Here is a 27,930-nt window from a genome sequence, read left to right on the forward strand (position 1 = left end):
AGTCACTTATGTGAGATGGGCGGCTATATAAATTCAACAAACGAAAAAAAAATGAAATGAAACAGCATTTAGTAAAAATGCTACCATGGTTTGTGGGAGAATGTATTACTGCAACCAATTCAAGCCATTTCTATATGACACTAGAAATCAAAGGAAATATTACTGTAAAATTTGAGTTAGTACAAATATTTTGATATAGTAGGCTATATCAAGGCTACTGAAGGCTATTGCTAAGCACATTGGTTTGTGCTTAAATTGTAAGCCGCCCTGAGTCTTTGGAGAAGGGCGGGATATAAATGGGATTTTAAAAAAATAGTAGTGTTTACTTTTAGCGTTTTGTGAAATTTGGGTTTTGATTATTTCTTTTATCATTAGAAAAGCATAATGCCCTATTATCTCCTAAGAAATCAGGTGAGTCAAATGATGATAAACTGGCATGATGTTTTTCTAAAATATTTCCTAATACTATAATATTTTCAAAGGTTTTTTTTTTTAAAATTCCTCTTCAATTATTCAAAATTAAAAATTAAGTAAAAAAATGCTCTGCTACTGCCTTTCTAAAATGTACTAATGTTAATGTAACGATAGATGCTATTTATGAAAAATGGGTTTAAAAAGAATTTAGTCTTTATACTGCAGTTTTACTTTTTGTTTCTAATTTAAAACACTGTTGGAGTTTCAAAGAAGAAATGAGCAAGAAAGAAAACCGTGCACACATATAAAGTTATAAATCAATGTTTTCAAAGCAAATAACCTCCAGAAAAGTTGAGCTCTTGGGAATGTTAGCTGGATATCATTTGCAGGCCATTATATTTGGAAGGTAATACATTGCAAGCATTATCAGTTATATTTCAAGTGGTTAAAATGTGATTTAAATGGCTTAAATATATTAAACTTTAAATGTACAAGTCTTTAGTTAAAACGATAAAGTTCAGATGTGTTGGGTCTGAAGGGTTTTTTTTTTTAATTACAACTAGTTTTATAGTCTGTCTAAGAGTACAAGGGCAGTCAATTGAGACCGCATAATAACAATATGCTTAAATTTAAAATCTTGTTTCCTGTACATTTTGCTTTTTATGTTACTCCTTTCAGGCAAATGGCTGATTCAGAAAAAGAGATAATTGATCTGGCTTCAGTAGATAATGAAAATCAAGTTATGGAAGACACTTCTACAGAAAAACAAACAGAAGAAATTACAGATGTTACAGATTCTGAAAAGGAGCAAACAGGTCTATCTTCAAAGCAGGAATACAACGTAGATTCAACAACACAAGAATTGGGTATTGCTGATGAACCAATGCAAGAGCAAGATGCTGCTATAGAACGAGAGCCAGATACATTTGAGAACCTGAATATTAGGCAGGAACCCGTACAGGATGCAGGTATTGCTGAGGAGCTGTTGCAGAGGATAGATCAAACCACAGACAAGGAATCAGTTGGAGAGGAAGAGCTAGTTGGAGGTGTAGCTGCTGCTGAAGAATTGGCATTGGAGTTGGACAGTGCAGAAACAGAATTTAATGCAAAACTCCAAGATTTTCCAAAAGATTTTGGTCATGAAATTAAACCAACTAGAATTGAGACGGATGCATCAACATCTGAAAGTACAGGTGCCAGTGAAGGTGTTTCTGAACAGTATCCTGATTTGGCAGCTGTTGTTGCAGAAGACATAAACATGGCAAATTTGGCAGCTCAGCTTTCAGAAATGATAAAAAATGCTATTGTAACAGGTATATATTATGTTCGATATGGCAGTTAGTCTTCCCCAACTCATCTTAAATTTCTCACTGTAAATTCAGCAACTACAGGCTGAACAACTTAGAGCAGGGGTGTTAAACTGCTGGCCCACGGGCCGGATGTATCAGCGAAATCGCGCCCACCGCATTGCCAGCAATGGCAACAAAGTCGTGATATGTCACGATACGTCACGTGATGTTGCAAGTTTGATACCCCTGACTTAGAGAATACTAGTTTGGGAAAAGTGTTTATAAATAATTCTTCCTTTATATGCTCCACAATTAATATTTCCCACATCTCACTGTTTCATAATGACTGATTAATTCTCACTATTTTAATAACATTTTCTAAAAAGATGGACTGTTGTAATACAGTATATCATGCTAGTGAAATACAGTATCAAACGCTTTGATACCATTTTATTCCAAGAAATTTGCTTTTCTTTCATCGTCTTTTTGTTCAAATAATAGCTTTCGATTTACTTGAAGTTGAGAGTGAATCACTGGGCCATGTCATGTAGTAATTCTAATGTCAGGTAACATATAATTCCATATCTCCCTGCTCCTGTTCAAATATGTAACTAATCACTGCATACCCTTGCCAGCTTCGTTAATATAAATAGTTTAGAACTAGAGAAACTACTGTTTAGCTATTGCAGTTGTTTACAGAAGACAGCTAATTCCATTTAGCTGGCAAAGAAGGTGGGCGAGTGATTTATTTTATTTGCTTCTATAACTACTTGCAGCTTCAATCATTACAACTCTAAGGAATTCTCATGTTGCTGCAAAATTTTTGGAGTCTCTCCAAGAGATAGTATGACAGCTTAAGAAATGCTTCTTTTCCTGGACATTTATGGAGTAGCAATTTATCCAGGAACAAGTTACTTTCAATTTGCTCGAGGATACTTTAGGGATTATCACTTTGATAGTTTCTATCCATCCTATTTAATCCAATAAAATAGGTGTGTTCCAGGCCCCTTCTATGAAACAGCGTCATTTTATGGAACCCAGGAAGAAATATACATTCTCTGTTATGGCCGTACTGAACAGCCTTTCCCGGAAGTTAGGACTGCCCTGATCTTGTTGGCCTTTCAGAAGTCGTGATTCTTTTCTCAGACCTGAGGGCCTGGATGTTAATGGAGCTTGGTCTACGTTTGGTTTGCATGATTAAAAAATGTTTACTTTGTGTTTTCACTATTTTTGTCATTTTTCTATTTAATTTGGTTTTATACGTACCAACCAGGGCTGATTTGCAGGTGGGCATCATGTAAATGAATATTAAATAAATATTACTTAATTTTTGCCTTAACAAAAATGATTGATTTTAATTGTTTTGAAGACAGAAAAAAGAAAAAGTGCACAAGCAAAATTTAATTCTTACTAATTGAATAGAAACTAATAATGAAATTAATGAAGAACCATTAGAATGATTGATGTATTTGTTTTTCAGTTGAATTCATGCTGCATCCCGATATCCAGATTTTCACGAAGACTTTTAACATTAATCAAAATGTGGAGCAAATCAAACAGTACTTTGCAAAGCGATTAAAAATACCACTGGATGTTTTACAAATTAGGTTACTAGGTTTGTATCAATATGAGGGGGTTCTGTGTTTTTTCATGTATATAAATATAGACAGGACTCCAAATATGGTTGCAGTGTTTAGAGAAGCAATTATTTGTTTGCTGAATAACAACAGAAATCCATGTGTACATAAAGTACATCCTTGAGTTTACAAAAATGCAACCAACTGGACATTGTTCAAACTCTGAAGGTGACCGAATATAATGTACTGAAAACTCCCCAAATTGTTATGCACTCTGTTTTCATTGTATAATTATGCTGTCGTTCACTGCCCATTCCTTCTTACATAATTGTTTGAGAATCCCCAGGCTATTTTACTGCAGGTATTTCTGGAAGAGGTAGAAAAGTAATTCTTAAGTCATTTTTAAAGAAATTAGTAAAAGTAAAGGTTCCCCCACACATGCGTGCTAGTCGTTTCCAACTCTAGGGGTCGGTGCTCATCTCCGTTTCAAAGCCGAAGAGCCAGCACTTGTCAGAGGATGTCTCCATGGTCATGTGGCCAGCATGACTAGACGCCAAAGGTGCATGGAACGCTGTTACCTTCCCACCGTAGTGGTCCCTATTTTTCTACTTGCATTTTTACGTGCTTTTGAACTGCTAGGTTGGCAGAAGCTGGGACGAGTAACAGGTGCTCACTCTGTTATGCGGCACTCGGGATTAGACCTGCCAAACTGCCGACCTTCTGGTCGACAAGCTCAGTGTCCTAACCCACTGAGCCACCGCGTCCCCTTTAAAGAAATTAAGTTGCTGCAATAGTATGTTGGAAGCACAATGGGAGGGAGCGGTGGACGGATGCTGCATAGGGAACAATCAGATAAGAGAAGACATCCCTTCAGCTGCATAATGGGCAAAGAAACTCAGAATGGGCCCTGTCTAACTTTTCAGACTGTAAAAGAAATGTTGGGAGGTTGGTATCTGACTTGCAAAATTCTCTCTATGTAGCCTTATAATAAGATAGAATTAGCTCACCTGGTTGTGATTTCTGTCTGATCTACCTGAGAAGGCTGAAAGTTGCCTTACATAGAATGGCATTCCTTACTCTTTTCTCTGGGTTTGTCACATTCCTCAAATGATCAAAGAAACAAAGATAATTGACCTCTTAATTCATTGTGAAACCTAATTTTGATTGTCTTTTTAGGGAGAATAGTTGAAAATTTTGAAACCCTCTGGAATCTTGGTGTGCAACCTAATGGGACAATACAGTTTGATATGTACTCATTAGATGAAGAAAACTTTCCACTCAATGCATACAAACTCCTGCAAGAATACTATATGCCTGATGTTATAACGGTTCAAGTTCAAACAGGTAAAGAACAATCAAATGTATAGTCTGTTTAATTGCCCAGTGTTGGCTATAATTTAATAATGCTGTTTTATCTGAACAGAGCCAGACACTTTTCAGGATGTATGTATAGAAATTAAAAGACCAACATTTGAAAAACCATTCTTGGGTGGATTTAGACATAAGGAAACAGGCACAGAATATCATAATGCAGGATCACAGACAGATCCCAAAAAACGTCTAGACAAAGAATATGAAGAATTCTGTAGGTCAACACAGGTATGTTCAGAAAGAATGAAGACCTTGAGATATGTGCAAGAAAAACTAATTTGGAAATTAAATCTTTTTCTGTATATTAGAAATTAATAAATAATTTAATTCTTTAATTTTATATATATATATATATATATATATATATATATATATATATATATATATATATATATATATATATATATATATTATTGCATTCAAAAATTAGCTCTTGATCAATCTAATTAAATTTATACAGAGAATGCAAAGTGTTCAGTAAGCCAGGCCAGATATGTTCATAAAGAATGAAGACCCTGAGATATGTGCCCGAAAAACTGATCTGGAAGTTAAATATGTTCCAGTCTATTAGAATAGGATAATTAAATAATTCCATTCTATAATTCTATATATTTGTTAATTTAATGCATTCATAAATTAATTTTTAATTCAGTTTAATTAATATATACAAAAAATGCTTAACCTTTTTAAAATTAATACTTTTATTTAATTCTAGACAGTGGTAGAAAGAAAGAAATTGCAACAGACCATAAATACCACTTCTACACAAATGACAAAAATTGGTGTTTATGTGTCAAATGTCACTGATAAGCTTATAGAACCAAAGCCATATGTGACAGCTGAAGAATATCATGCACGACGACTTAAGGCGGTAAGTATACAGTCAACTGAATAATTATCATCAAAAAAGATTGCAGTTTTGCATACTTTCCTGTGATTAAAGCCCTTAATCTAAGTGGGGTTTATAAACTCAATTTATCACTCACATTTGTATATCACTGATTCCACAAGGACTCCATTTTTATTGTCACTTGAAATATTCTTATAAATAGCTTAGCTCCAAATAAGACCAGGATTATTGCAAACTAACTCTAATTAGTTAAGCAAGTTATATGCGTTGGTTAAAGGAACAGCATGCCTCCTACTTTCCCTCAGTTTGATTTTTAATTTAATTTAATTTATTAATATTTCTATACCGCCCTTCTCCCGGAGGACTCAGGGCGGTGTACAGGGCAAGAATAAAACACAGAAATTTACAAAAACTAAAAGATAATTAAATGCATGCCTGATTAAAATACAATAGATACATAGTAAAAACCCCAATAAAAATAAAAAAAAACCCCACCAAACCCCCCTCAGGCCAGGCCGGCTTGCTCGAACAAGTATGTTTTCAGATCGCGGCGAAAGGAGCGCAGATCGGGCGCCGTCCGGAGCTCAACCGGTAACTGGTTCCATAGCTCCGGGGCGCCCACAGAGAAGGATCTCCCCCTGGGGGCCACCAGTCGGCATTCTCTGACCGGTGGCACCCTGAGGAGGCCCTCTCTGTGGGAACACACAGGGCGCAGGGAGCTTGATGCCGGCAGCAGATGTATCATACTCCTGAGTGTTTCTGTATATCTGTGTCTTTGAGATTGCAGTGTGTTTCAGACATGTGAAACTTAACATGTATAATTTGAATCTTGCATTTCAGAACAAATTCAAATTCTTATTAATACACATTTTTGTTTAAATAGTCTGAGAAGTAGAGAGCTACATTTGAAAGTATTTGTTATGGACAATTTTATTTATTTGTCAAAGAATTTGGAAAGCCCAATTAAAGCAACTGATAGTTTTGTTTGTATTCCCAGCAGAACATCTCAAGCTTTCACTGATTCTTAAACTGGTCTTTAGGATTTATTAGGATTTATTTTCAGTACTACATAAGATTAAAGTGATCAGAAAATGTTCAAAACTTTTTCTACAGCATTATGATAGATTTAAATTTATTTCATATTTTCTGCCTCTGAAATATTTATTTGTATTTCCTTTATGTTAGTGAGGTACTTATTAATTAAGATGCTGCCATTTAGGATCTCTTATGTTGCAGATGTTCTACTTTAGCACAAGAGGCATTCACATATATAACAATGATAGCAGTTCAAATATACAAGAATTTCCAGTGCCCCCTCCTTAAACCTGCAATTCTTCCATAAATTAAGTGTCACTGAACATAGTAAGGGTTTTATTCAGGGCTTTTTTTCTCATAGAACGCTCAGAACGGAGTTCCAGCACCTTTTTTGGATGGAACCTTGTAGGGTATGCAAGGCAGATTTTATTTATTTATTTATTTATTTATTTATTTATTTATTTATTTATTTATTGAACTTATATACCGCCCTTCTCCCGTAGGACCCAGGGAGGTTCACAAGGCAATTAAAACAATATTACAATACAAAAGTTAATAACAATTAAAATAGATTAAATTATCCTTGATTGAAAATCTAAAATTCCTATAACTCTGATTAAAAAACCCAATTACAATAAGTTAAAAATTAAGAATTCTCAGTCCTGGCTGGAAAGCTCAAAGAGCCAGGTCTTCAGGTCCCGGCGGAACGAACGAAAATCAGGGGCAGTCCTGAGCTCTACGGGTAACTAGTTCCAAAGGGCAGGCGCACCCACAGAGAAGGCCCTCCCCCTGGGTGTCGCCCGCTGGCAATCCTTTGCCAGTGGCACCCTGAGAAGGCCCTCCCTGTGGGAGCGCACAGGACGAAGGGAACTTGATGCCGGCAGCAGGTGTTCCCTCAGATATCCCAGACCCAAGCCATTTAGGGCTTTATAGGTCATCACCAGCACCTTGAATCTCACCCGGAGGACAACCGGAAGCCAATGCAGCTCGTGGAGAAGAGGTGTTACATGGGAGTATCGGGAAGCCCCCATCATAACTCGTGCGGCTGCATTCTACACCAGCTGAAGCCTATGAGTGGTCCTCAAGGGCAGCCCCATGTAGAGAGCGTTGCAGTAGTCTAACCGGGAGGTCACAAGTGCATGAGTGACTGTGCACAAGGCATCTCGGTCCAGATAGGGCCGCAACTGGCGCACCAGGCGAACCTGGGCAAAAGACCCCCTGGTCACGGCTCCTATATGATCTTCAAAACTGAGCCGCAAGTCCAGGAGGACACCCAAGTTGCGAGCCCTATCGACGGTGGTAACACCTCACCCCCCCATCATTAAAGATGGAATAGAATGATTCACTCGAGATGCCTGTACGCACAGCCACTCAGTCTTGGCAGGATTGAGTCAGAGTCTGTTTCTCCCCATCCAAACCCGAACCGCCTCCAGGCAACGGGATGTCATGTCAAGGGCATCACTAAGTTGGTTTGGGGTGGAAAGAAAAAGTTGGGTATCATCGGCATACTGATGATACCCCACCCCCAAACCACGAATGATCTCAGCCAGCAGCTTCATATAGATATTGAACAGGAGGGGAGAGAGGATCGACCCCTGAAGAACTCCACAAATGAGAGACTTCGGGGCAGATCTCTGCCCTCCCATCAACACTGACTGTGAACGGCCCAAGAGGTAGGAGGAAAACCACCGTAAAACAGTGCCCCCCACTCCCAACCCCCTGAGACGTCGCAGCAGGATACCATGGTCGATGGTATCAAAAGCTGCTGAGAGATCTAATAGGACTAGGACAGAGGAACAACCCCTGTCCCGAGCCCGCCAGAGATCATTCATTAGCGCGACCAATGCCGTCTCTGTGCTGTACCCGGGCCTGAAACCCAATTGGTACGGGTCAAGATAATCAGTTTCCTCCAGGAACAGAGGAAGCTGATGCGCCACCACACTCTCAACAACCTTCGCTAAAAAGCGAAGGTTGGAGACCAGACGATAGTTATTCAAAATAGCTGGAGGAACCAGAAATCCCTAACCCCAAGCTCGTCTCGACGGGAACCATCTCCGGCCTGGACTGACAGCCGGTTGATAAAATACCCTTATCCCTCCCACCCCTATCATTCACCCCCCTCCCTAACCCCCTAAAACAACCGGCTAAAAAACATAGTAGCGGCTTTTTAATATACTTCAACCAGCAGCCCCTATGTATGCCCAACCACCTCTCAGGGTCCCAACAATTGGGCCCGTCCTCAAGGGAGATAGAGCACAAGGCGGCAGGTCGTACCCAGTTGGCAGGAACTCTCTTGAGGGCATATAAGTTCGCAATAGAGTAGTATAAGCGGGCCATGTGCCAGAATGTCCACATTGGGCTATTTGTAGGCAGCTGGATAGTTAAAAATAAAGATGTTAAAGAATATTGTTGACGTTGTCAAGTCAGGGCGGCAAAACAAAAAACCATTAAGCCAAGCCCATCCAAGCCAAGCCAAGCCAAACCAAGCCAGCTCTACTCTCACCCGAGCTGGCTGCAGATATAAAAGCCATAACAGTTCTCTCACAACAATTGGCAGATTAATCTGGGCAAAACTTGGCTAAAGACAACCGTGATAAATCCACCTCAGCTGATCTCTCACATCAGGGGGTGGATTGATAGTTAATTGTTCTGCCCTCTCACTGCAGTCAAGTCCCAGGTCTGTCAGGTCCATCCTTGGCCAACAATAATTCTTAAAGTTGCAGCTAACACTCCGTAACCAAGAAAGAGAGGGGCGCCGGTCGGCTGTTCCGAGGCAGCAGAGTTGGTTCCTAGCCACTGTATCCCACACTGTCTTGCAACTCCGAAAGAGGGGGAGGTCTCCACGGCACAAAACAGCACTCCAACAGATGATCCAGGACCTAAGAATCACAACCACCTCAGTTGGAGGAAGGAGGGAGAAGTCTCTTCGCTGCGGCATATACTGTGCTGGCTGAAGCGCCGCCAGCTGAGACGACAGCTGAGACGCGCAGTAAAACAGCAGGCAAACCTTGATCACTGCTCAGAGAACTCCCATCAACTCCACAACCAGCACTGATCAGCTGTTAACAGGTGGCGATTAATTCGGACCGCCATATCACTCCCCAGTCTTAAAACTCCAAGAGAGGGGGGGAGGTCTTCAGGCGCAAAACAGTACCCCATAGATGATACGGACCTCAAAAACCACCATCTCAGTCGGGGGGGGGGGAGGAAGGGAGAAGGGGAAGTTTCCTTGCTGACATGTGTAAGTTCCGGCACCTTTTTCTTTTACAAAAAAAGCACTGGTTTTACTAAAGATCAGATTGTAACCAAATTTTCACAGAGTTGAGAATTTATTTTAATAAATGGCAGTAGTATTTTCCCCTACCATTTCACTAATCTAGTAACAATCATGTTCTGGCTCAGGATGATGCCCAAATCAGAGGCAAATTGGGATAGACTTTAACTTACCCAAGTTGGGACTGGATTCATATCTTCCTGTTTTGATTGAAAAATTTTCAGGGTTCTGGTCCCAAGTTGATAATTGGTTGAAACTATAGCAGCTATGCCGGAAAAGGGGAGGGCAATTTTTTTTGTTTTTGTTTTAGTGTTAATGTAGTTGTTTAATACATCCATTCTTAAATCGGAATGAGCTCTGCAGATTGTAAAAGAGTGTAGTCTGAAAACTCAAAACTTATTTTTTTTGCCTTATTTACAAAATATTTTATGTAAAATTTATAGGCCTCCCATCTTACCTCAGGGTAATTCTAGGTGGCTTACAGTCATAAAAGGTAAAAATTATTTAAACTAAAAACATAAAGAAGTTAATCCAAAAAGCCAAAAACTGCAGCCCAATTAAAAGAAGGGGAGGTGGGAACAGGATGGGGAGGAGATAGGATCTGCTGTTAATCGATCATAGCATATAGCTTCATTGAAAGCTTTTTTTTTTGGTTGAATGCAAGAACGTTCTGAAATTTTAAGGAACAGTATGTTAAAGATGAATTAGAGGCACTATTATCTAATTTGGCAAGAAAATTTTGCAGAAGAAGCAAGCTTATGAACACCAAGATACTGATAATTTTAAAATTTCTGAACAGATTTTTTTATGAACTTTGGCATGCTGCATTCCCTATTATTGTTCAAACTTTTATGAACAACTATCCCCTTCTCATAAAAATGAAGAAAATTTTTAGTACCATTAAATATCTGGTTTTCCAGTGCTAGATAATGGGAGAACAGTTTTGATATTTTTGAATCATAGTTTGCATCAAAAATGAATTGAAGATTTTCTAAAGTAAAGATTTTAACTCTTGAAGCACTTTGCATGACAACCCAACACTTTGCCTGGTGGCCATTCAGATTCTGCTGGTGGTTAAGACTCTTTCTAGAGAAAAATACTTAAAATTTGCTAGTGTGACATGAATTTAGTGGTGGGATTCAGCCTGTTTGTACCACTTTGGCAGAACCGGTAGCTAATTTTTTGTTGCCCAGGCCCAGAATGGACTTCCAGAAGCAGCATCCACACAGAGAACCGGTTGTTCACATATTTGAATCCCACCACCGCATGAACTGCTTGATTGACAAAATCACTGTTTTCATAGAAATATTACAGAACTTTATACTTTCCATAGACATTAATTGCCCTTTGTTTCTTCTCCCTGTGTGTAGATCATCGTAATCCAAACCTATTATCGACGATGGCTAGCTATTCAATTGGTAAACAAACTAAAAGAACAGTTAAGATTGAGACTGGAATGGGAAAGGCAAGAAGAACTAAGAAAACAGAGAGAGAGGGAAGAAAAATTGCTAAGGGAGTATAATCGAAGAATGTATCCTAAAACAAAGGATGATTTTGAATTACTTTATCATGCCTTAGAATGTAAGTATCCAATCTCTTCATTGCCAATAAGTAAACACAAACTCTCAGTTTTTTTTCAACAATTTATCACTGTAAATACAGTATCAACTGTAGCCACTGTTGAGAAGCCCCAGTTACACTGGGATATTTCATGCAGATCAGCAAAGTTTCAGTATTCAGCATCTTTTTAGTATTTTAGCTGTTATCCAAGCCTTACTGAATTCACTTCCCTTCTTTATGTCTACATTGTTGCTCACAAAGTATCTGTTTTAAAAGACATATTATTACTTAAGTAACTTAATTCAAGAAAAAGAAGGGATAACTGGTATTAGCTGTAAACCTAGAATTAGTTATAATTAGGTTTGCCAGATCTGGAAATTGTCAAATCCCTCCAATCGTGTCTTGATGCCAAAGGCAAACAGTAAACACTAGATCTTTGTTATCACTTGTTGGTCTTCCAGATTTGTGTAGGCCAGATCCATTTGCACATTCTTTAGAAGACATATTCCAGTTTCTGTAAACTATCTATTTTCAGCTATTATATTCAGAGATGGTCTAGGTACTTATGCCAAGAAGAGTGGCAGTTATAAGAGAGAAAGTTTTAAATGAAAACATTTATAATTGAAGAAGAATCATATTTTAGTGCTTCCAATATAAAACCAGTACAATATAAAACTAACTTTAGCAGAAACCTCTACTTGATGTGTTGGGTTACTATAGAGGTAGGGAAGCTGCCTTTTTAAAAAAAATAGTTTCTTCGTTTCCTTAAGGAATATGATTCTTCTGAATTAGTTTACCATTGGCTTAAATGACTGCAACATTTTGGGTGATGTTGATTCTTCTATACTGAGATTCTGTTTCCTTGTATATTATGTTGAGGCATAATTTATCTGTTCTCTTTTAAAGAACTCATCTTTTAGGAAGTTAAAAGTGTACTTGAATGTCTTTGAATGTATTAATCATCTGAAATGCCTTTTGCTAGCGTTTCAGAGGTATATTTAAAAACTAATACAAGAAAAATGGAAAATATCCACTTCTGTACATTCCCTGGAATTAGAAGACCATTCCCTTGAAATGATAATTTAATTAACAGTTACCTACCATTCATCTTCTCAAATTAGAAAAATATTGATCTGGTTATGAAAACAATTGCTCTGTTTTTAGGTGTTATCCAAAAGTGTACTGAAGTAGTCTGAAAAAAAGTGTCATTGTGAATTTCTATCACTCTTTCTTAGCACTATTTGTAGATATCAGACTGGATATAAGTAAACTATAGACTGCTTTGATTGAGTGTGTGAATGCCATAAATTAAAGCTCCTATTGTTCATATGGATAGACCATCTTCATAGTCATCTGTCCCCAATCTGATCCTTTAGATCTTCCAAAAGTGCACCATTACTGGTCTAATCGGATCCATTCTCCTTGCTGCTGATTGCCCTCTTTTCCTCTTTCCTTCCCTCTTTCCAGCATTATGATCTTCTTAAGGATCGGGATCTTTGCATCGTGTGTCTAAAACATAATAATTTGAACCCTGTCATATGTTTTTCAAGTGAGAATTCTGGATTGTTTTATTCTACATTCTATTGGTCAGTTTTCTTGATTGTGCATGGTATTCTCAAGAGTCTTCTCTAATTCCAAAGTTCAAAAGTGTCAATATTATTTCTATCCTGTTTCTTCAAAGTGCAAGGGGTGGGGATGTGTAAACTGTTGATTACATAATAGTAGCTATTGAGCCCAGTACATCAGTCTTGAAATAAACTGTTGTTGAATTGTGCTGTTTCAGATTGCTTGCTATTGTTTTTATTCATTATTTTCTGGATGCTTCCTCAATAAGTGACTTCATTGTTTTATCTTCAAATAAGAAAGAATTAAATTAAAGAAAGCACTTGTTACCTTAATAGAAGTAAGTAACAGAAGTAATAGAAGTCAGTTTTTTAAAATTTATTTCCTCATAAACAGCATTGATTATTTTTCTTTGTGACTGCTATTCTCATGTGGACCCTGATAATTTATACTAGTGATGCTTCAAGCATGTAGCAATTCATTGATATTTAAAGAAGATAACAGATCTGTTTGTCACTTGGTTAAAGAAAAATAATGGTTCAGTCTTTAGTTGAAAATGGAATTTTAATAAACATATTTTTGAAATTAATATTTTTAAAAGCTCAAAATCACGTAAGAATTATGGTCTTGATACTTTTGAAAATAGATAAAACAGCATGGAGAGGGCCTTGAAGAAAATATGCCATAACTGTGGGAAACTTTGCTTGGAAAGGAATGAGAAGGTCAGGATTACTACCTTGTGTCTTAAGGGCTGTAGAAAAGTGAAAGAAAGACAAAAAGCTCTCAAGCTTTAAGATTCTGTTACTGTAGCCAATATTACTTATATTGTCTTTATTATCTTCCTTCTTGTTTCTTGACATCATCAACATCATCATCATCATAAATTGGAAGGGACCTTGGAGGTCATCTAGTCCAACCCCCTGCTCAGGCAGGAAACCCTATACCATTTCAGACAAGTGGCTCTTCTTAAAAACTTCCAGTGTTGGAGCATTGACCACTTCTGGAGGCAGGTTGTTCCACTGGTTAATTGTTTTAACTGTTAGGAAGTTTCTCAGTTCTAGGTTGCTTCATTAGTTTCCATCCGTTGCTTCTTGTCCTGCTTTCAGGTGCTTTGGAGAATAGCTTGACTCCCTCTTCTTTGTGGCAGCCCCTGAGATATTGGAACACTGCTATCATGTCACCCCTCACCCTTCTCTTCATTATACTACACATACCCAATTCCAGCAACCGTTCCCTATATGTTTTAGCCTCCAGTCCCCCATTCATCTTTGTTGCTCTTCTCTGTATTCTTCCTAGAGTCTCGACATCTTTTTTACATCGTGGTGACCAAAACTGGATGCAGTATTCCAGGTGTGGCCTTACCAAAGCATTGTAAAGTGGTATTAGTACTTCACTTGATCTTGATTCTATCCCTCTGTTAATGCAGGCTAGCACTGTGTTGGCTTTTTTGGCAGCTGCAGCACACTGCTGGCTCATATTGAAGTGATTGTCCACTAAGACTCTGAGATCCCTCTCACAGTTACTACTATTGAGCAAGGTACCACCTATACTTGGCCCATTCTATAAGGCTGGCAAAAGGATAGTGCATTCAGTCCAATTTTTACAGTCCATCTCTGCTTGGATACCTTTGAAAAACTTCCAGTACTGGATTTCAGCTCTTTGTGTATTAAATCCCATAATTTAATAATTTATTAATAATAAATGGACTCCAGAAGATGGTAGAGGACAGGAAGGCCTGGAGGAACATTGTACATGGGGTCACGATGGGTCGGACACGACTTCGCGACTAACAACAACAACAACAATAATCCACATGGTTCTGGGAAGAGAAATAAAAAGTGGTTTGTAAGAGTCTTTGCACAGTTTATATTTTGCTTTGTTACATAATCTGCCTGACATCATTAATACCTCATCATTGTTGTGTGCTGATAGCAGAAAAAATAAATTCATAATAGGCTGTCAGATACCATCAACTGAATGCCAACTTGGTTGTTAAAATTTAGCACTATATATTATGATGTAGCATTGCTTAGTGTAAACAAACTATCAATTTGCCAATTACCCATCTTTTACAGTGAATAATTTAGCTGTTTTGTTAATGGATGAATGGCTGGTTGTAACCTCGATTTGTTTTTTGTTACTTCTTTCAAGCAAAATAGATGCATGATTAATCAGTCACAGCTCACCTCTTATTTCCGCATATGTGATGGTTATAAAACCTTGTCCAGAGCATCAGAAATGAATCCACTGATAAGGAGGATAGGAACAGTGCTGAACTGTGTTTATCATGGTTGTATGTAAGATCTGAGGATGATAAGCTTATCCAGAATATCACTTAGTGTACTTGTAAGACAGATTGGCAGATCTAGATTCTGTTTCTTTTTCAGCTTATTTGTTTTAAAATGTTGTGGTTGGTGAATTTGGTGAATGGCAGGGGTGTCAAACTGGTGTCCCGCGGGCCAGATGCGTCATACACAGGCCATGTGCACCCTGGTACCGCAAAGGTAAAAAACATCACAATACAAGTACCACAAAAAGATTGGGTATGTGGTTTGGATCAGACAATAGATCAGGAAATTCTGCTTTCTCTTATTCCAAAGAACTACCATTACTCTAAGAATTACCATTAATGAGAGAGACATACAAATATATAGCCTGAGATATTTTTCTGTCTCTGGCAGAGCAGTCCATGTCCTTCTCACCTTGCAAGTAAGAAACAAATTCAAGACAGAATTATAGAATATCTATCTATCTATCTATCTATCTATCTATCTATCTATCTATCTATCTATCTATCTATCTATTTATCTATCTATCTATCTATCATCTCTCTATCTGGATTTTCGTTCGTTCCGCCGGGACCTGAAGACCTGGCTCTTTGAGCTTTTCGGCCAGGACTGAGGATTTTTTAATTTTTTAACTTAACGTAATTGGGTTTTTAATCAGAGATATACGGGTTTAGATTTTAATCAAGGAAAATTTAATCTATTTTAATTGCTATTAATTTTTGTATTGTAATATTGTTTTAATTGCCTTGTGAGCCGCCCTGGGCCCTATGGGAGAAGGGCGGTATATAAGTTTAATAAATGTAAATATAAATATAATATCTATCTGTCTGTCTGTCTGTCTGTCTGTCTATCTATCTATTTATATAAAAATTGGCCATCAACGGTTAAAGAAATGTAACCTAATAATTCTGATATATAAAGTTTACAACAGTTTAGGGAACTGTTTAGTAACATAGCTACTTTAGAAGTATTTGTATGGTTGTAGCAAGGAAGAGAATTGCTATAAGTAAGAATCACAAAGCTTATGATACGTTTGAAGAGCTAACATTTTACTTTTTAACATTTAAAAAGGCCTGTAATTAGAAGTGCAAACTTCTTATCATTGGATTGTAATATATTTATATTTTTGGTCTTTGGTGCACTTTGGGGAAATGAATTGAGGAAGAAGAATACTCAACTTTTTGACAGTTTAATGTATCCTAAGGCTGATAGAAAATAATAGGGAATACAAAATAAAATTCTGTCTTATTACTCCTTCCCCCCACAGTAATATAGGGAAAAATATACAACACTTTTATAATCATGTTTAAGTTCACATTGCTAATGTATAAAGCTCTTAAAATTGACCAGGAAAGTTACAGAAATCCGTACGCTTTTGTCCTTCAGCATCTAAATGACTTTGGCGCAGGCTTTTTATATGCAAATTCCCAAAATGTGACCTTCATTTTTAATGATGTGTTTTATATTTTAACACAAGTTGTGGATCTTTAAAGATTTTTTTTTAGATTTATGTTTTTATTTAAATGAGTAATACATTAGTAGCACAGTATTTTTTAAAAAACATTGTAATAAAGGATAAAATATTCCTAAAAAAGGAGAAGTATTTAATATCAGAAATTGTTTCAACCTTTTCCTAGTTTGTAAGGTAGAACACTAATGAGATTATCACAAATACAGACAACTATGGCCATTTTGTGGACAACATTTTTATTATTACAAGCTTGTTTTTTCCCCATAAATCTTCATAAATCTTTGATTCATACACAGTTCAGGATAGGTGCTTTGGTCATTGTATCATAAAATGTCTTGTGTAACTTTGTCCAAACTTCCTTTTAGAAAGGAAAAGAATAACAATTTGGAGTCATGATCGTAGGATTCACATTTTGAAAAATTTTGTCATTTCTTTAATGGGCTTTGTAGTACGATGCTGGACTGGCAATAGGGAAGATGAGGTCAGCCATAAAAATTCAAATGACTTTGAGCCAGTCATTTATTTTCAGGCCATCCTATCACACAAGGTAGCTGTAGTGGGTAAAATGGGAGAACGGAATGTTATGTAGGTCACCTTAAACTCCTAAAAGACAGGATATAAATCTAAAAATAAATACATAAAATGCTGTTTTGCTATTTTATAGCAAACGAAGTTTTGAAAAGCTCTTTAGCAAAGGTCTCAAAAGGTGAAGTAAAATTGCTTATTAGCCTTTAACATTTGGTTATAATTACTGCACTGTTCTAAATTACGCTGACCTGGAAAGCTATGTAAACTTGTGACATGCTCAGTCAAACATAAGATAGTGGTTTGGTAAAAACTAAGAATTAATTAATTAGTATTCTGTCTTTATTATTTTTAACAGATACCTCAAGGCAGCGAACATTCAACACTCTTTCTTCCACCCATTTTCTCCCCAACAACAACCCTGAAAGAGAGTGACAGGTCCAAGGTCACCCAGCTGGCTTTAATGGCTAAGGCAGAATTAGTACTTACAGTTTCCCAGTTTCTAGACTGGTGCTTTAATCACTAGATGAGTGCTTTAATCACTAATCACTAGATCAGACTGGCCCTATTAATATACTATAACATTTCTATGGCACCAATTCCACAGGGACTGTCAGCTCTTTCCATATATTAATGCAACATATGTCCATAAAACTAATAATTATAAAAAAATATCTCCCATTAAAACTAGTGTGCCTCTTTAGTTGCCACTCCTGGGAATATTGTAGATCAGATGTTCTACAGAACATCTCCATTTTGACTGCACTTCTAAAAAGCATTAGAACTATGCCATTGGACTCTGAGGTAAAATTATTCCATAATGAAGAAGCAAATTCCAAAAAAATGTGTCCTAGTCTAACCCCTGCACTCCTCGTCAAATAATCTCATATAGGAGTATCATCAATATCATTGGCCTGTAGGCAAATGGATTAGTCCTACTTGAAACATAATCTGGCTATTGAGATAGAATTTACTTATCCACAGTTAGAAACTATATGTCTACTTTCTTTTTAGCTGCATTATTACATGTTTCTAATGACATGAGAGACTGTGTATATATTACAGAAGAACCTTTTCATATTATGAAATTGATTTGAATAACCCAAAGATGCTTCTCCTAGTATATATCAAGAAAACTTAACTAGTAAATGATAATTTAGAATAACCAAATAGTAACTCACATGGCTTCTGTTTATTAAGACTTGACTAATTTAAAATATTCAATTTGTGTTAATGCTTGGTGAAGGCTAATCAAAAAATGACAATTGAAAAAAATCAATATAGTTTTTGTGTTGACACAGTATGGAGAAAAGAGGAACTTGAGGGCATCAACAGCACTTTCACTGGAGCTGAACGGAAAGCAGCTCTCTGTGGACTTCTAGAAAAAGAGACCCAGCTGATTGCTTGCATTGGGAGACACAAAATGAATGCAGTAGAAGAGAACCACGAAAAAGCAATCCTGTTCTTTCTGGAAAAGGTCAGTGAGATAATTTCTGTCTTAGTGTACCAAGAGTTCAAAAACCGAAATTAACATTTGCAAACTAACAACATACTGAAGAAAAGCACAGTAATTAACTTACCAGTTGGTGATATGATTTGTGAGCTTTATGCATGTCTGGCAGTAAAATTGGCTCATTAGATATGGTTATTAAAAGTCTTTATGTATACTCATAAATTTGTGAAAATTTCTTTTCACCTATGTACAGAGAAGCCACCACTTACATCTTAATTTACTTAATTACATCTTCTTATTGAAAATGATGCTAACCATGCCCTCTATAACCTTTAATTAATACTGCATTTTAGGCATGTAGGGTAAATTTATTATAGTAATTTCATTCACGTTACCAGAATTTATATTCTATGATATCAATTCTGTCACTGTTACAACACTAGACCCCTTTGGCTGTACTGTAGGAAAATATATTTGAAATTTTGTGTAAGGCTTTTCAGAGGCGGTGGTGAGGCCTCTCCTCAAGAAGCCTGCCTTGGACCCAGCTGTATTGAACAACTTTCGTCCTGTCTCCAACCTTCGCTTTCTTGCGAAGGTTGTTGAGAGTGTGGTGGCGCATCAGCTCCCTCTGGTCCTGGATGAAGTGGATTATCTAGACCCGTACCAATCGGGTTTCAGGCCCGGGCACAGCACGGAGACGGCATTGGTCGCGCTGGTGAATGATCTCTGGAGGGCTCGGGACAGGGGATATTCCTCTGTTCTAGTCCTATTAGACCTCTCGGCGGCTTTCGATACCATCGACCATGGTATCTTGCTGCGGCATCTCAGGGGACTGGGAGTGGGAGGCATGGTCTTACAGTGGTTCTCCTCCTATCTCCAGGGACATTCGCAGTCGGTGTTGGCAGGAGGGCAGAGGTCAACCGCGAGGTCTCTCGTTTGTGGAGTTCCTCAGGGGTCGGTCCTCTCGCCTCTCCTGTTCAACATCTACATGAAACCGCTGGGTGAGATCATTCGTGGTTTTGGAGTTGGGTATCATCAGTATGCTGATGATACCCAACTTTTCCTTTCGACCCCAAACCACCCCAGTGATGCCCTCAACGTGATGTCCCGTTGCCTGGAGGCGGTTCGCGTCTGGATGGGGAGGAACAGACTTCAACTCAACCCCGACAAGACTGAGTGGCTTTGCATATCTTCATCCCGGGTTTATTCGGACATTCCACCTCTTGCTATGGGGGGTGAACTATTACCCCCCGTAGATAGGGCTCGCAACTTGGGAGTCCTCCTAGATTCACGGCTCACCTTGGAAGACCATATAGGAGCTGTGACTAGGGGGGCTTTCGCCCAGGTTCGCCTGGTGCGCCAGTTGCGGCCCTATCTTAGCCGGGATGATTTATGCACGGTCACTCATGCGCTCGTGTCCTCTCGTCTGGACTACTGCAATGCTCTCTACATGGGGCTGCCCTTGAGGACCACCCGGAAGCTCCAACTGGTACAGAATGCAGCCGCGAGAGTTGTGTTGGGAGTCTCCCGATACTCCCACATTACACCTTTGCTCCGTGAGCTGCATTGGTTACCAGTTGCCTTCCGGGTGAGATTCAAGGTACTGGTAATGGTGTTCAAAGCCCTCCATGGCATGGGGCCGGAGTACCTCAGGGAACATCAGCTGCCGGCATCAAGCTCCCTGCGCCCTGTGCGTTCCCACAGAGAGGGCCTCCTCAGGGTGCCACCGATCAGAGAATGTCGATTGGTGGCCCCCAGGGGGAGATCCTTCTCTGTGGGCGCTCTGGAGCCCTGGAATCGGTAGAGCTCCGGATGGCGCCCGATCTTCGCTCCTTTCGTCGCGATCTCAAGACGTTTTTGTTTGTACAAGCCGGCCTAGCCTGATGGGGATTGGTAGGGTTTTTTATTTTTTGTATTCTTAAATTTATCTTTGGGGTTTTATACAGTAATTGTATATCAATTGTTTTAACTTGGGCAATCATTTAATTTCTTTTTAATGTTTGTATTTTGTATTTCACTTTTGCCCTGTGAACCGCCCTGAGTCCTCAGGGAGAAGGGCGGTATAGAAATATTATTAAATTAAATTATTAAATTAAATTACCGTATTTTCTGGCGTATAAGACGACTTTTTAACCCATGAAAATCATCTCAAAAGTTGGGGGGTCATCTTATACACCCAGTCATCTTATACACCGGAAAATAGTACATAAATCAATCGAGCGCCCCCGTTCTTGCAAAGCAACTTCAAGCCTCCTTAGTCCAGTCCCCCCTCCAACGTGACTCTCCCTTCCCACCCCAAGAGCCTCTCAGCCCCTTCCCCTCCCCCTTGCAAACGCCAGACCCCGGGAGCTCTTGCGTCTATTCCAAAGGGTGGGTGGAAGGAAAAGCCCCTTTCGGCTCCGGCTTGGCTGCAAGTCAGTGAGCCCAGGAAGGCATGCCCTCCCCTCTCACTGTGGAGGAAGCAGGGCAGGCTGGCGTCTGGCGGGAGCCGGCAGGGCAGTTCTGCGCACGCTCGTGCTCCCCGGCTCCTAAGGAGTCCTCGGGGAGCCATGGCAGGCGCCTCACGCTCTTCCCTCTTGAAGCAGCATCGGCAGAGCCGTCCGGCGTCGGGCGGGAGCCGGCAGGGCAGTCCTGCGCACGTGCGCACTCCCCGGCTGAGCAGGAGTGCAGGACGGCTCCGCCGATGCTGCTTCAAGAGGGAAGAGCGTGAGGCGCCTGCCATGGCTCCCTGAGGACTCCTTAGGAGCCGGGGAGCGCGCACGCGTGCGCAGGACTGCCCTGCCGGCTCCCGCCAGACACCAGCCTGCCCTGCTTCCTCCACAGTGAGAGGGGAGGGCGTGCCTTCCCGGGCTCACTGATTTTCCGGCGTATAAGACGAAAAATCTTGAAAATCATCTCAAAAGTTGGGGGGTTGTCTTATACGCCCAGTCGTCTTATACGTCGGAAAATAAGGTATTTCACATGCAAAATAAATTTTCTATTAGGGGGGAGAAGTATTTAGGGGAAGACTACAACATCAAGTAAATTAACTATACCCATCATCCTGTTTTCTCTTCAAGTGAAGAAATTGGTAGAGTTGCATCTAAAGAAGAATTTTTTTTAATTTGACTTCTTATATAGATCATATTAGGGATGCGGTGGCTCCGTGGGTTAGGACGCTGAGCTTGTCGATCAGAAGATCGGCAGTTTGGCGGGTCGAATCCCGAGTGCTGCGTAACAGAGTGAGTGCCTGTTACTCGTCCCAGCTTCTGCCAACCTAGCAGTTCGAAAGCACGTAAAAATGCAAGTAGAAAAATAGGGACCACTACGGTGGGAAGGTAACAGCGTTCCGTGCGCCTTTGGCATCTAGTCATGCCGGCCACATGACCACGGAGACATCCTCGGACAAGCGCTGGCTCTTCGGCTTTGAAACGGAGATGAGCACCGGCTCCTAGAGTCGGAAACGACTAGCACGCATGTGCAGGGGAACCTTTACCTTTACCTTTACCTATGGATCATATTGCTGCTAGATAGTTTGAAGTTGTAACATGTCAGATAATCAATGGCAATCCTTTTCTTATCTCATTTTTAAGCTTCCAGTGACCTATTCCTTTTCAAATCTCTAGCAAGGATCTTGACAAACAAGAGCATTGGGCCTTGTTCAACAAGATGTGGTTCAGTGGTGAGAAGAGTAAGGATCCTGCATTTAGGCAGGAAAAACCAAATACATAGGTTCAGAATAGGCAGTACCTGGCTCAACGGTAGTAACTGTGAGAAGGATCTAGGTGTCCTGGTGGGCTACCACTTAAATATGAGCCAGTAGTGTGCTTCAGCCCCATGATTCTATTTTTCTAATTATCAGGTATACTTTAAGCCAAAACAAATAAAGTACATTGTAAATTTAAATTGTGGTTCTGCATTGTATTCTATTTGTGTATGATTTCTGTTTCAGAGGACAATTGAATCTGCTCACATATATGATTTGAACTAAATACCCAAGTATTTCATTTGTGTGTTAGAGTTCTCTTATAATGATAATCTTATGAACTTAAGAGTTCTAACATTAAGATGAATTCTTCATTAGAAGAAGCTTCAGACTGAAATTAAAAGTAGGAATGTAAAGACAGCAAATAGAATAGATAAAACAGTAAAACAGTAAAATTACTTTGGAATAATAGCAAATAATTCTAAGAATAGAGCAATGGATAAGAAAAAGACATAAGAATAAGAAATTATTATTTTAATTAGGGTAAGTGTCTTAAATTGCTTATCCACCTGTAGATGTCACTAGCAGCCAACACTATACTTGAAATAAACCTAGAAGCTTTGATGCTTCCAGATAAAAAGCATACAATAATGTACAATATCGATAACTATTGTTTTCCCTAATTTTAAAATTGCTTCATTTCTATTCTTCAGTTTCCCTCATAAGAATTCTCTCCTGCTAGAGACTGTTTTTATTGGGAGAAAATGTATAGAAACTGTACCAAGTTTATGCTCTAATTCCAGTTCCCTGCTGAAAGAGAAAATTAGATGGAAGAAGCAGTTAGTAGTTAACTCCAGTTTAATAAGCAAAAATCCTACTTTAGTTTAATAAACAAAAATCTCCCTTTCCCATCTCACTGCAAGAGAGCTATCAAACTATAACTTGCTGACAGTTGACTCTCAGAATTGTTCTGAATGACAGCAGAAATTAAGGAATGGTATGTTTGAGGAGAACAAGAGGGTTCAGTGGAATTACCACGGACTAATGGAATGGATAGAGAGATTCTTTTGAAGCAGGGGGGAGAGTAGTGTGTTGAGTAGTGTGCCACAGAGTTCCCTTCTGGGTCCAGTCAAATATTATTTTAGGTAAAGGTAAAGGTTCCCCTGCACATGTGTGCTAGTCGTTTCCGACTCTAGGGGCCGGTGCTCATCTCCGTTTCAAAGCCGAAGAGCCAGCGCTTGTCCAAGGACGTCTCCGTGGTCATGTGGCCGGCATGAACAAAAAGTGAAAGGGATGCTCATGACATATGCAAATGACACAAAACTGGATATTAAAAAAAACTACCAGAGAAAGCTGATCTTGTTCTAAATTGTTACAAAGGTTGCACAAGATGAATAAGAACTCTTTTGTGACTTGGTAATTCATTCTGGTTTTACTGATTCTACACACAAGACAGTGATTTAATCACAAAATATATTTTGAGAATCTTCTGAAATAGTTCAATTTTTCTTTCCCTCTTTGGTTCAAGATTTTAACTGCCTAGGTTGATGTTTCTTATTTCACTTCCCTAGTCTTTTTCCAGCTGAGGCCTGTCTTTTACAGTATATACTGCTCAAAAAAATAAAGGGAATAGAAAATAAGACATCCTACTATTAAATACAGTAGATTGTGTTGTTTAAGTGTTCCCTTTATTTTTTTTGAGCAGTATATATGTACCACTCCACATTAAAATACATTCACATAATTAAGCCATAAGTTAATTGATATCATACACACACATTATATTCATCGTATAGTTTGAATAAATAAGAGGAGAGTATGTACCCTTTTTTCATTCCTTTGCCAGTAGCCAAACTAAAGTCCTTTTTACTTTTCATTTTCTAATTGATCTATGACACTAAGTGTCATATGTAAACATATTCATAAAATGAATACATTTTAAAACCTTTTTTGCTGTTTTAAGATGCTTCCTGAATATTTTAGGAGAAATGGAAATATTGTTCATTTGAACTTTCTACAAGTTTTTCTTTTGTTTCACAATTTCTACAGAAAGTTTTTAGATGTAAGTTTATAAGATAAAGTTATAATATTGTTCAAAAAGTGTATACACTTTAAGTTCAGGATATGTTATTTCCAACATGCTTCACATGTGTATGTGTCTTGATTATCTGAGACAAGAAACAGCAAATATATTCTTGTTCATTATATAACCAAAGTTTTAATTCTTTATTAATAATAATAATGATGATATATCTTGCATGTGTTGTATTACCTGTATGTATTGCTAACACCTTGCTTGGAGTCAGACAAATGTATATCAAGTTCACACCTGCATCCTAAAAATGGGCTCTCTGCCCAAAAGCTGTTGTGAAAGAGCAATCAGTAAGATCTTTTATATAATATGGGTAGTTACTGCGTAAGTAGAGCAATTTTGACATTTTAAGACATTCAAACAATTTCTTCAGATTTCAACCTATTCTGCATATTGAAAAGTTGGATTAGGAAATATTTCAGAATGCTTGGTTGTATGACTTACAGAGTTGAGGTTGGGAGATTCTGGAATATATCAGATTGCACTTATATAAGTCCATCATGGATTTCTTAATATGCAAACCATTATTTTTCAACCTGGTTCAATAAAGCCTGCTAAAATTCTTCAAAATATAACTGCCTCAATTTCAGTTTACTAATCCTAGGTAGAAAGTTATCAAGCTACCACCAACCCTTGATTTTAGTAGGCCTGGAGGGGACCTGAGGTTCTAGGACAAGGCAAGAATTCTCACCCTTGGAAAACTATCCATCCCCCAGCTACAATATTAATCCTACAAAACTGACTTTATAGCAGGCTTTTTGGTGCAGGAGAATTTCTGGAGTCCTGTGATATTTGGGAATACAGGACAGGCACTGATCCTATGGTGGAGCAAACCAGATTGGGAAACATTTTCTAAAATGCTTTGTGCATATAGAGAAAATTAATGTGTGATCAGTGATTTTAAATCTCTTCAGCTACTCTGGGTGTCATAATACTGGCTTACAGTGTCTCATAATACATATAAAAGGTTTGTGCTATCATGCATGCACCAGAAAACAAATTAATAGAACTTTAATTATGCTGGAGCAACAATCTTTTGTTTCTGATTCTGTCAAGCATTTGCTAGCTCTAATTGAAAGATGCAGAATTTTATTTACTTAGGCAAAAATCTATTGCATCAATTTTCAAAATTGGTTTTGGCTTCAGTCCATCAGTTCCAATTATCTGCACTTCATTTAATTATAGAGCTAAACCCACTAAGAATCTGTCAAATTTTATTTATGAAATTCTATTTTTACTTTTTAATGCTTATATAATTTGAAAAATAGGAGTTTCTTAATAGTGTACAGATTTCTGTTTCCAGTAGCAAACAGTTTCTGTGTATTCAAGCTTCCTAGAAATGTAGAGAGCTGTGGAAATAAAATTGCTAAAGTTAAAAAAGAAAAGAAGAAAGAACACAGCACAGTCAGCTTTGTTCCTGCTGAAGCAGTTAGAAGAGAGCTCCATGGTACTAATCTGCCCTGTTGGATGCTTATTAAACATGACAAGACAGGTTAGAGAGATTATCACCGTAAACCAGGACTAGAAATCTCCTAATATCCACCCACCCATGTTCATTCCATCTCTTGCATTTACATAGGAAATAAGGAGTAACCCTAGGTTGAGGATTTAGTCATACTGAAAAGGAGCTTTTAAAAGACAGGAGTATTGCCAAGGTTGCTTTTCTTTAAAAAAATTAAATCAGGAGGGAATTTTCCCCCCACAGTTTTGTTGTGGTTCTTCTATCTCCAGTTCAGTCAAAGAAACATATGCACATGTCTCTCTTCCACTATGTAGAATCCAAAGTGTGGGTGGACCACAGGTCTAAAGTGTAGGAGCTTAGAATTCAAGTGCAAGGGTCAAATGATGTTAAGGCTCTTCAACTTACTAATTATGCAGAGGCATTCATGGAAGAAGATCAAAACTGTCAATATGATAGCCATAATTACACAATCAAAGCCTGGGCCCTGTATTATGTGTAACCACAAACTAGTCCTTTGTCAGTTCCTGGTGTGAAACAGGTTTACTGCAACCCAGTTACCTGTTTTCCTTCTGGTTATTTGACTCAATGCTATAAATATTATTTATCAATGCTATTTTATATTTTTATTTTAATTATTAATTACAAATACTTTATTCTCAAGCATTTATTCTTAAGCAATATCTATAGTAATCTGAAAAACCTTTAAGTTTATTAAATCCAAGTTATTAAATCTAAAACTATTAAATCCAAAGTTTAAAATTATCTAGCTTCATTAAGCCATCCAAGCTCCAGAACTTGGGCAGTCCTTATTATGCTAAGTTGTATCTAATTTTTGTGCACAGCTGTTCATCTCCTGTTATGAAAATTGGTTTATTAAAGAAGATCATGCCACTGAGGGTCTAACAGGTGCTAAACAGTCAGATTCCAAAAACTTTTAAAAAAGGGAAAATAAACATCAGGTTTAGCTCAAGTGCATGAAATGAATGGCCTCTCACTATTTTATTTCCCTAGTCTTCCCTACTTCCCCTATCTGACTGCAAACCTAAAGATCTGTCTATTTACATTATTTTGATTATTTGTTGCCCATTCATCTTTTTTAAAAAAAGCATGATTACCAGATATATATATATATATATATATATATATATATATATATATATATATATATATATATATATATATATATATATATATATATATATATATATGCAAATTATTCAAATTGCTAATAAAGAATTTTGGGAGGCTGATATGGCCATTTCGAACTCTTTATGTTCTCATCAGTCAGTCATACCCTTTATCTGAGATTATATATATATATATTAGGACACCGAGCTTGTTGATCAGAAGGTCGACAGTTTGACGGGTCGAATCCCGAGTGCCGCGTAACAGAGTGAGCGCCTGTTACTCGTCCCAGCTTCTGCCAACCTAGCAGTTCGAAAGCACGTAAAAATGCAAGTAGAAAAATAGGGACCACTCCAGTGGGAAGGTAACAGCGTTCCGTGCACCTTTGGCATCTAGTCATGCCAGCCACATGACCACGGAGACGTCCTCGGACAAGCGCTGGCTCTTTGGATTTGAAACGGAGATGAGCACCGGTCCCTAGAGTCGGAAACGACTAGCACGCATGTGCCACGGAGACGTCCTCGGACAAGCGCTGGCTCTTCGGCTATGAAACGGAGATGAGCACCGGCCCCTAGAGTCGGAAACGACTAGCACGCATGTGCGGGGGAACCTTTACCTTTATATATATATATATATATATATATATGTTTTCTGAGGTTTTCGCGGGTGTTCGTATGTGGATCTTTGGTTATTCGGGTTTTTTCCTGCGTAGAACTAAAGGTGTAGGGGCACCCTACACCTTTAGTTCTACGCGGGGAAAAACCCGAATAACCAAAGATCCATATACACACACACACACACACACACACACACACACACACACACATATATACGGTATATATAAATCACTGGATTTCACAATTATATATAAGGATTTATTAAAAAAATACTGTTAG

The 27,930-nt window shown here is 38.4% G+C and overlaps 1 protein-coding gene across 1 annotated transcript in view; it reads left to right on the forward strand.

The window, feature by feature from the left end:
* Positions 1 to 1,096: 1,096 nt before the first annotated feature.
* IQUB (IQ motif and ubiquitin domain containing) overlaps positions 1,097 to 27,930 on the forward strand; it is a gene marked incomplete at its 5' end in the record, with an annotated part of 43,095 nt that continues 16,261 nt past the window's right edge. Inside the window, 7 exons of the mRNA XM_083366023.1 lie at positions 1,097 to 1,727; positions 3,184 to 3,322; positions 4,461 to 4,624; positions 4,704 to 4,879; positions 5,367 to 5,522; positions 11,181 to 11,391; positions 18,519 to 18,694. Of these exons, the coding sequence (XP_083222149.1) occupies positions 1,097 to 1,727; positions 3,184 to 3,322; positions 4,461 to 4,624; positions 4,704 to 4,879; positions 5,367 to 5,522; positions 11,181 to 11,391; positions 18,519 to 18,694 (1,653 nt within the window). The remainder of the gene's footprint in view (positions 1,728 to 3,183; positions 3,323 to 4,460; positions 4,625 to 4,703; positions 4,880 to 5,366; positions 5,523 to 11,180; positions 11,392 to 18,518; positions 18,695 to 27,930) is intronic.

The sequence above is a fragment of the Vipera ursinii genome, assembly GCF_947247035.1.
Source record: "Vipera ursinii genome assembly, chromosome: 6".
Lineage (NCBI taxonomy): Eukaryota > Metazoa > Chordata > Lepidosauria > Squamata > Viperidae > Vipera > Vipera ursinii.